The sequence below is a fragment of a genome, unplaced genomic scaffold (assembly GCF_019419815.1).
Source record: "Pyrus x bretschneideri cultivar Hongxiangsu unplaced genomic scaffold, Pyrus_bretschneideri_v1 Contig94, whole genome shotgun sequence".
In the NCBI taxonomy this organism is placed as follows: Eukaryota; Viridiplantae; Streptophyta; class Magnoliopsida; order Rosales; family Rosaceae; genus Pyrus; species Pyrus x bretschneideri.
Genome location: NW_025999836.1, coordinates 297,383 through 306,717, shown reverse-complemented (window position 1 = coordinate 306,717; position 9,335 = coordinate 297,383). Strand labels below are relative to the sequence as shown.

Sequence of the window (9,335 nt, the reverse complement as noted above, 5' to 3'; positions counted from 1 at the left end):
GCAGATTGTCGTATTTTAAAAACTGGAACTAGACCTAACCCGGCCCATTTGAAACAGGCCGGTTCCTATGGATCCTACAGGTCCTCGTGTAAGCTTTTCTCCAATTTCTTCAAAATCTGTCAAGCTTTTCTGCAATTCGATAAGGTATATACATATGCACACAATCTTCTTCCCAGAAAAAATCCAACAATTTTCAAGCATCTCTCACGCCCCAACCTAAATCCCCAGTTAGAACAAATTAATAAATATATATATAATTAAAAAAAAAATCTTCAAATACAATTTCGAATTCATCAAAAAATAAAATAAAATAAAATAGAATCCCTAATTAAGCTAAATCCCCAACAATTTTGATGAATTTTTCAAGCAAATTAACTGAATCCCTAATTCCTAAATCCCCAAATTCGAATTCAGATAAAACTGAGTTTAGACGCTGAGAAGAAGAGAAGTAGGAGCCTGGGAGGTGGCAAGGTCAGAGGTCGGTGGAGTACTGAAATTTGAAGCAGCAGAAAGAGGAAAAGAAGAAGGTGGCACCGGAGGACTTACAAGAGGAGAATAAGAGGTAAACGCCGATGGACGCACGAAGTAACAAATTGCGAGATTTGAGCGACTTCAGGGTGGCGCAGCTGCAAGTGCGTTCGTCGTCGAAGAGAACCTGTCGGATTGAGAGGATAATGTAGTGGTGGTCAGAATCGGGACAGAGAGGTTGAGAACCCAGAACAGAATCTACAAATCCAAAAAAAAAACCCCTAAATCCCTAAACCAGAAATTCACATAAATAAAAAACCCTAATTCATAATTTCCTAAATGTTAGTAGGACGATGGTTGTTGGCAGTGTTCTTGACGACGATCATGTGTTGTTGGTGGTCGCGACAGCAATGATTTGTCGAGAAGAGATAGGTGGTGTAGGCGTGGTGGTCGACACGACGATGAGAAGAGCGAGTACGGAGTCGAAGTTGGAGTCGAAGTCGCAAAGGTTGATGTCGTCAAGGAGGATATGACAGGAGTGGATGGTTTGGAGGCTCTGGATTCTAAAGAGAGATGGAGCAGCAGAAGAGTCCATCCATTATATCTAGAACGGGCCGGTACGAGGCCCCGTTATCCTAAATAATAGGACTCAGCCCGCCTTTACATTACGCACGCCCCAGCCCCCTTATCCTCTAAAAATATTGGACCTGCTCCGAACCTTGTCTACCCAGCCCGACCCGCAGTTTCTCTACCCATTTTCCCATCCCTAGTTGAATCTAATTTTTCCACCTTGAGTACTATTTTTGCTATTTGGCAGCTAAATTCACAACCTGAGTCGGATAAGTTCTCACGTGGAAGGAAGGCAGTCGTAGAAAGGGTACGATTCTCTTCGAATTTTTACCCTATCTTTCGACCCAAAGAAAAACCGAGACCGGAGCAAATCAGCTAAAGCAGCAGTCACGAAACCAACCAAGAAACAACTGGTTCACAAAACAAAACACATATGCCTCTGAAAATCATAACATGATGATGCAAAAGAATTTACCAAATCATAACAAGCAGCAATATAAACAAATGAGCCCTAACATGATCAGAGAAATGCATCATCGTTTGACAACGACAAAGAAAAAATAACCAAACTATTACACAGCCCCATGCTGCATGTATAAAATCGAAGGAATTCAAACACGAACGAAACTAGATTGATAAACTAAGCTACAAATATGAATCCAGTGCCCGTTATACAAAATCTCCAACCAGATCAAACGGAGGAAAAACACCTTGAAACTTGCTTGTTAAATTCATTTCCGTGCAACTTACCATTCATGACTCATAAGTAAACAAAAGACACAGATAAACACCACAACAAAATAGACTAACAAAGGCAATGTCTTGTAGAATTTTAAAGCAATAAACTAAATCACTGGGCTACACCGAGCCACTTTGTGAAGTTGTCGAACTCTGTGTAATCGCTGTCAGAGATCATAGTTTTGTACCAAGCCTTTCCAGCTGCCTTGATGGCGGTAGCTTCCTCCTGGATAAAAGAAAATTCAACAAGTAAATCAGCACACGCCCACAATCATATAGAAGTAACCAAGACTCGAACAAGTATTAGGCAAGATAAACAGATATTGGACATTAGTATACATGATTAAGCAAGATAGAGAATGGTATATGTAACTACACATGAACAAGCGTTGCTTTTCCGAAATAGGATTTACATAAGAGCGACACAAACAAAAAAATATTAGATATGCATTTCCCTTGTCCGAAATAATCTGAACCAAGAAATAACGGATATTGGAAACATGTAAGATCAATTTTTTTGCCATACTGAATGTTTCACTTTCACCTGCTCAAAGTATTGAAACAACTATCTACTTCCCCAATGAAATGCCCTAGGATCTTGGTTTACCAAAACAATTTGATCATTTACTACAGCTTTGATCTTGGTTTATTCTATGATTTACTACAGCTTTGATATGAATGCAAGCAACAGCTCTTCACCTTCACCTAATAAAGAGAATCCTATAAAATGGGGCATCATTTACTATAAAGTCACACCACTCAGACCCACTCACCGCACGGAGGCGGGTTACTTAAACATCTTTGCAACACAATTACATGTACTATTTAGAGTATAATTAGCTTCTTAGCATTAGCACTTTGCAAGTATGATTAGATACCAAATAATAACAAATTACTAATGCAAGCACATCATTTCGTGATCATATCGTCCTGTAAAATACTCTAAAACACAAAACACACTGTGAAACAATCAATCTTATTTCATAGTTTTCAACTAGTATATCATATTGCATATTTCAATCTAATCATGTTGTATTATCCTAGCAGCAAAACGAACAATCATATTTTAAAACTAACAACTAACGTATCATAAAAAAACAATTCAAATAGAAACAAGCGGGATCGATTACCTTGGTAATGGGCTTTCTCTTCTTGTCAAGCTTCTCCTTCTTGGCCTTCACGCGCTGCTCCTCAGCCAAAAGTGACATTCTCCTCGCTGTCTTAGCATAGGGGTTCAACTTGAGCAGTGTGTTGAGATTTTTGAGAGGGTTTTTCTTCATTGGAGCTCTCTTGGCATCCTTCTTGATTGGCCTGACAACAGATTGAACTTCATCAGAGTTGATGATCCTCGCCAAGTCAGCATTGACCATCTTCGACCTCGGCAGCACATATCCCTTCTTCTTCTCCGAGGGCTTGTCAAACGACCCGTAAATTGAGTCGAGCTTCTCGAAAGCAGACTTGGTCCAGATCACAAACCGACCCAAATGCCCACCAGGAGCGAGCTTCAGCAGGTTGAGCCTCTCCACATTGATAATCTCGACCCCGGGAAGGTTCCTGAAGGCCTTCACCAGCTTAGCTCCTTCAGTTCCGTAAACAATGAGAGGTCCTTTGCGGTTGATGTACCTCCTGTTCCTCATCTTACCCTTTCCGGGGCGAATCGCGTGGCTGTCCTTCGCCTTCTCGGCGTCGGCGTAAGCCCCGATCTGCTTCAGAAGCTTCAGAGCCGCCGAGGTCTTCTCCACGCCCTCAGCTGAGTCGCTGACGACAAGAGGAAGCTCAGGAACGGTCTCGATTTTGTGACCGCGGGCCATGACCAGAGAGGGAACGGCAGAAGCCGCAATCGCCGAAACGATGGCGTACCGCTTCTGGTTCACGTTGATCCTCCGGTGCCAGCGGCGCCAGATCTTGGTGGGAGCGAACATGCGCCCGCCACGGCACATGTTTCCGAAGGCTCCCTGCCCGGCGCGGTGTGTCCCGCCTCCGGGAACACGGGGGATACGCGAGACGGCGCGTCCTGTTCCCCAGGACTCGGCGGAGGTCTGGTGACCTGCCTTCTTGGAAACCGCGTAGGGCTGGCGGCTGTTGTTCGACATTTGAGAGTGGACGAAGGTGACAACGTCCGGGCGGATGGACGCCTTCATGACGTCGGGAAAGGCGACGGTCTGGGGCTGATCGGTGGCCATGTCGCCATCTAGGGTTTGGACGGTGACGAGGGGACGAACAGCTGCGGCGGCGGCCATTTCTGAGATAGTGGGTGGAGTGTGAGAGAGGGAGACGCGATACGAGGGTTTAGGGTTGTGAGAAATGAGATTAAAGCGGATTTTTATACCTACAATGTTTGGGCCCTAGGGTTTTTTCAGGGTTCGACTTGCTCCATTTTCTTTTATTTCTATTTTGTCCTATTATTTTGCTAATTTCGAAAACAAGTTACCAAATGAAGGTAATATGAATTTCTTACATGTTTTTGGGTCAATGAATTATTTCGTAAGAAAATTAATGAAAATGATTGAAAGCCTTTAAATTTTAATGATAAGGATAAAATAAAAAGTAAAATGAATAGTATCATGATTGACTTTTAGTGTAAAAATATGATTTTTTATTAAAGTAAACAGTACCGTGAACTTTTCGTTAAAACTTCTTTATTTCTTACATTCATTTAGTTCTGTATTCATTTATTTTGTGAAATGCTATAATATTCAGAATTTAACTTTATTATTTATATGTGTTAACATAATTATTATCCTGACGATCAAATTGTAATTGTATTAAACAAATCTTTTCTCGTGAATAATCAAATCCTAAAAGTCAACAGTATTCTCAAAAAATTTAAAAAAAAAATGGCAATTTTTATTTTTAAAAGATATAGCATATCTAATATATTGGGCCAGATAAGGTAGGCTGGAGCAGTTGGGCCTCGTAATGTTTGTGGGGCGTGTGTCACTACGAATCTACGATGGAACAAAACACATTTTGAAATATAAAATGAGAAATTAGCCCCAATATTTGATGATGAGTTCTTAATATTGAAATGGTTGACCAAAGACATTCTTAATTTTGAAACTACTTTTTGAAGAGAATGAGATGTTGGAGAAGATCAATGATCTCACGTCAAAATGATAATACTATTAACCAACGAAGCTACAAGCTTTTTATAGTGATATAAAAGTATAATTTTTAAATAGATGGTGATGAAGTAAAATGGTAAACGAAGATCATGGTAGTAATAATGCAACAGTGCAAGTTAATTTTGTAACTAATAACTCTCCTCAATTTGCAATTGGTAAAATTGTATGCCCGAGTTCATTGATTTTCGACGTCTCTATTTATTGCTGATTGATTTTGAGTTAGTTGCGTAGATTCTAACATTTTTTCTTTTTGTTACTGAACTGTCAATGTTATGTTATTCAGGAAAAAAAGAAAAGAAAAAAAGAAGAACCTTTCACGTATACACACAGACTTTACTCATCAATTCACTCATAACAATCGCAGAAAAAAGCCTTTCCCTTGTAACTTTGATACAACTAACCCCAAATTGACAATTACATGAAGTGCAGGAAGTAACCTATACGAAATACAGCTCAAGACATTTTTTCTAGGTTTGCTATAAGAATTCGAATTCTCCGTTCTGGTAGTTAGATTTGTTTGGTGGCACAAGATGCAAACCTAAATTTGTTTCCTTAACAGAAAATGTTAATAAAAGAGAGAAAGAAGGAGGAGAAAACTAAACTAAGCAAATGTTACAGGATGTACATATACTTGTCTGGAAGGTCTGGACAAAATCCGGGTTACGAATAAATCATCCATTGAGGCCACCAGACAATTTAGATCCTTTGCGCAGCTTGAAAACCAATTCAAATGTTTCTTCCATTCAGCATCCTGTAACGCTGTTGGCATTGTGGCTGCAGAACTACATTCCTAACGTCGGAGTTGGCATTTGCTGTTCTTGAAACACTACAGTTTTGCTCCAAAACACACACCAGTCAGCGGGTGTAAGTACGAAGAAGTTCAACATGACAGACCGTTACTCAGCTTCGTGGGGACAATTCCTGCATCTACTGTTTTCGTATTGACATCATATGATACCAGGACCTTCCTCTGAACAAAAATAAACGGGATTTAATAGTCAAGATAAAAGAAAATCACAAGTTTTAAAAAGACTAATTAAGAGCGGATGCTGCTAGGCTCATTAAGAGTTAATGGAACTCTCAAGATTTTGAAGATTTCTCAGAAAGAAACAGCTCACGAAAAGTTTTATTTTTTGGTCATGCATGTAAAGTTTTATTGAAACTTCTAATTTGAGCATTTTCGGAGTCATCTTAGTCACCCATCTCTTTATTTTACACGACGTTTTTCTCTAAGATAGCATGTGAAATTTATAGTTAAGATCATTAGACTCATCACTGATAGCAGCAGTATTTGATTCTCATAACAAATTTAAAATCCGCAAGAAAAGATATTCAGTTCAGGGAGATCGAAACTCTGTTGAAAAACGAGAATACATCAGCAATCCAAGGGCTAGCAAATGCGTAAACTAGCAAAACTGGATTTTTTTTTTTCTTGGCATAATGTAAACATAGCTAGCAAAATGGGTAATTTTTGTGAAAGAAAAACAATAACCACATTGCTTTTTATACTCAAATCTAGAAGGGCATTTGGGATTGACAAGGATAACTGAGAAACAATAGAAACATATGCCTAATGAAATAGTAAGAATTACCATTGGCTCAAAGCCCGGACTGGACAAGTTGATGATGAGATTCCTCGTTAACAACAGAACCTGCAGAAACAACAAATATTTAACAACAGGCACATCTCTTCTCGCTGTTTACGTAAGAGTCAGGAAATATAAACCCCTCCATGCCTTCTCCTGAGTGTACGGTTTTGTGTTTGTCTGTATGAAAACTTTCAGATAACACTGCCAGATACTATTATTCTGGAATGGTAAATTTGTTGGCTAATAGGGATAGGCTTTCACATGATAGTCCCGCTGTTACTTGTTGATCTTATTTCACATTGATTCGTAATAACTATTCTCATCCCACGTCACTTGTTATTTGTTAATCTTAGAAACTATCAAGAAACAAATTGTTAAAAGTAATGTAATTTCATTCAACTCACAGTTTCTAAATTAATGGGATCCATTTCCCTGAGTTTCTGAGCGTGACCTTTTGTGTCTGGATCAAAAACACTCCCGATGAAGCCATAAACTTGGGAAAAATCAGGAAGACCTGCAAAATAGTATATACATATATGATAAATATCCCACCATCAATTTTCTTTAAATTCAAAGTCGATGATGGATATAGTCAGCAGTTACGATCTGATGATCACCATGACGCCCAAGAGCTTGTTTCCCTTGATTCGGTATCTCGGAACTTGGCAGGGGGCCATTAAGACTGCATGTGTTAATCCTTGATAACCCCTTTGATCCAATATCAGCTGAATCAGTAACGTCGTACCCCATAACAAGCGCTGGAAAGTTCTCGACAAAACTATTCTACCATAAGCATATCAAGGAAACAACTAGAAAAAGAGAATGTCTACCTTCAGGTCCGTGAAGATTAGTAAATTCTTCTTGTGACAACAGAATTTGGTCCGATGGAGGGTTTATCAAAATGGAATTTTCATCCCAAGGAGAATACGTAGATGAAATGGCATTCATTGAAGAAGGATAAGCAACGGATGCGTGCAACGGAAGTAAAACTGCAAATTCCGATATTGAACAATTAAAACAAAAAAGGATGACAACAATTAAGGTTTAAGCTTTAGAAAGACACAATCTTCAACAATGGAGAACCATTTTTTGAGGCCTTCTGCGGGTAAGGATAAGCAGCCTTGCGCTTTGGCCGCGGAGGAGGCACGTGTGCTGTTGTCTCGCTCCTTTGAACTTTCAAGAAGTACTTCTGGGCATGACTTCGAATCTGCAAAACCTCAATTCTTCAAAAACCCACCAAAATCTTAAAAAATCCCTCCAAAATCTAACCAATTTCGATCCACAGAGCAGAAAAATACTTTGCTTCAAACCTGAATAACGGTTTTCGAACCCACAAAATCTTCGATTTTCTTCCAGTCTCGATCAAACCTGAAAATCCACAAAGCTTCAATAACTACTAACATCAAAATCTACAGTTAATCAGTTATAATAATTATGAACAGTAAAGTGAGAACTAAATTGGAGCAAAAGAGTATTAAGGTTCCAAAATTTGACGAATTCAAAATAAAACCCATAACCCCAAAAAAAAAAAAAAAAAAAAAAAAAAAAATTAAAACAGAACCCAAACAAAGCTACACGAAAAGCAATTAAACTAAACCCCACTAAGCAATCAATTAAACTAACAGAATAGCCAAGTGGTGCGTTGCCTGGTAGGGCTTTCCTCTTCAACCCAGTGCATACGGGTTCAAACCCTCGCCCTCCCGTAGTTTAAATGAATTTCAGTGTAGATTATCTTATCGTTTGTAAATAAAAAAAATGAAACAGAAATGAATATTTGAAGGTGATGAAGGAAAGAGGAAAGGGAGATGAAGAACTGACAGTTGAAGAGCTTCAAGGAACTTGTCGTGCTCCTCGTCGGTCCAGCTTTCTCTGGACTTGGTGATGGTGTATGGCTTCCGGACCTTCTTCCCTGACCCGTCTGAGGACGGCGTCGACGCCGTACCCATTGATGATTGGTGGCTGTTGGCGTCAGTGGAGTTCATGTGGCTTCTCAAAGCATGAAAGCCTCACTGAATGAATGAATGTGAAACAGAGAGAGAGAGAAAAAGGAGTACGTGTGTGGCGCGCGGGGGTCTGAGGGAGTGTGTGTTCCAAAATTCGAGGTGGTGGCGTGTGAGTGGATTGAGGCCGCCCAATTATTTGGCCACCAATCTTCTTCCCCCACTCAATTAATCGCCCCGCGTAACAACGGCAAGGTCCCACTAGAATTATCGTAGAATTTCCAGTCAGGTTTATTTTTTTTGGTATTGGGTTTAAACTTTAAAGTACAAAGCTGGCAAAAATACAGTTAAAAGCTTTGGAATGAAGTGTACAATTTGACTGTAACGAGAGGGCTTTGGACGTTTAGAGCAACTCAAGCAAGAGCTGGAACCCGATTGACTGGCGATGGAAATGACCCAATTGCCTCAGTAATCTGCTCCAGCCTATGCGGGTAATGGTGCTCGGGGGAGGCCCGAGTGAGAGGGCCGACTCGAATTGATGGCACAAGAGCCTGAGGCCACATGATGCAAGGCTGACGTCAGCTATATTATAAAATTAATAAAAAATGTAAAAAATCAATTTTTTTTTTTAAAATATAAACAATTTATAAAAAAAATCCGAATTTTTTTTTAAAAATTTAAAAAAAAAAAGAATTAATTTTTCTATAAATATCTTATCATTATCATTCACCTTACACCATAATTTTAGATTTTCTCAAATACTTTGGATTGTAATTTCTTATTTAATGGAACGTGGTACAACGAGACCGATTAAAAATCATATCCGAAATTTGAAATAAAATTAATTTTTATTATTTTATAAAATAAAAATACTAATATTTAATTGTCTATTGCCATAGCTATTT

The 9,335-nt window shown here is 39.1% G+C and overlaps 2 protein-coding genes across 4 annotated transcripts; both read right to left on the bottom strand.

Moving 5' to 3' along the window:
- Positions 1 to 1,654: 1,654 nt before the first annotated feature.
- Positions 1,655 to 4,031, bottom strand: LOC103934283 (60S ribosomal protein L4). Its single transcript, XM_009344040.3, has 2 exons — positions 2,907 to 4,031; positions 1,655 to 2,002 (listed from the first exon to the last, which is right to left on the bottom strand). Exons 1-2 carry the CDS (start codon positions 4,014 to 4,016, stop codon positions 1,889 to 1,891), a joined length of 1,224 nt encoding a protein of 407 aa, XP_009342315.2. The 5' UTR covers positions 4,017 to 4,031; the 3' UTR covers positions 1,655 to 1,888.
- A 1,228-nt stretch (positions 4,032 to 5,259) lies between these two features.
- On the bottom strand, positions 5,260 to 8,608 carry LOC103934272 (protein REVEILLE 8). 3 transcript variants are annotated; one of them, XM_048576991.1, is made up of 8 exons: positions 8,309 to 8,608; positions 7,801 to 7,858; positions 7,574 to 7,697; positions 7,321 to 7,479; positions 7,108 to 7,215; positions 6,942 to 7,004; positions 6,494 to 6,553; positions 5,260 to 5,871 (listed from the first exon to the last, which is right to left on the bottom strand). In XM_048576991.1, the coding sequence occupies exons 1-7, from the start codon at positions 8,470 to 8,472 to the stop codon at positions 6,501 to 6,503; spliced, it is 729 nt and encodes a 242-aa protein (XP_048432948.1). In that variant the 5' UTR covers positions 8,473 to 8,608; the 3' UTR covers positions 5,260 to 5,871; positions 6,494 to 6,500. The 3 variants fall into 3 exon arrangements, with proteins under 3 accessions (XP_048432948.1, XP_048432946.1, XP_048432947.1); XM_048576989.1 differs by having other exon boundaries at positions 6,895 to 7,004; positions 8,309 to 8,605; XM_048576990.1 differs by lacking the exon at positions 7,108 to 7,215 and having other exon boundaries at positions 6,895 to 7,004; positions 8,309 to 8,598.
- Positions 8,609 to 9,335: the final 727 nt, after the last annotated feature.

Bases quoted from the DNA above. Each gene is read 5' to 3' on its own strand.
- LOC103934283 (XM_009344040.3), bottom strand. From the start codon at position 4,016: ATGGCCGCCGCCGCAGCTGTTCGTCCCCTCGTCACCGTCCAAACCCTA. The intron at 2,003-2,906 runs GTAATCGATCCC...TCTTTTATCCAG, and splicing joins AGAGAAAGCCCATTACCAAG to GAGGAAGCTACCGCCATCAA.
- LOC103934272 (XM_048576989.1), bottom strand. From the start codon at position 8,472: ATGAACTCCACTGACGCCAACAGCCACCAATCATCAATGGGTACGGCG. The intron at 7,859-8,308 runs GTCAGTTCTTCA...GTGGATTTTCAG, and splicing joins TTCCTTGAAGCTCTTCAACT to GTTTGATCGAGACTGGAAGA. The intron at 7,216-7,320 runs GTAGACATTCTC...TTACTGATTCAG, and splicing joins TAATCTTCACGGACCTGAAG to CTGATATTGGATCAAAGGGG.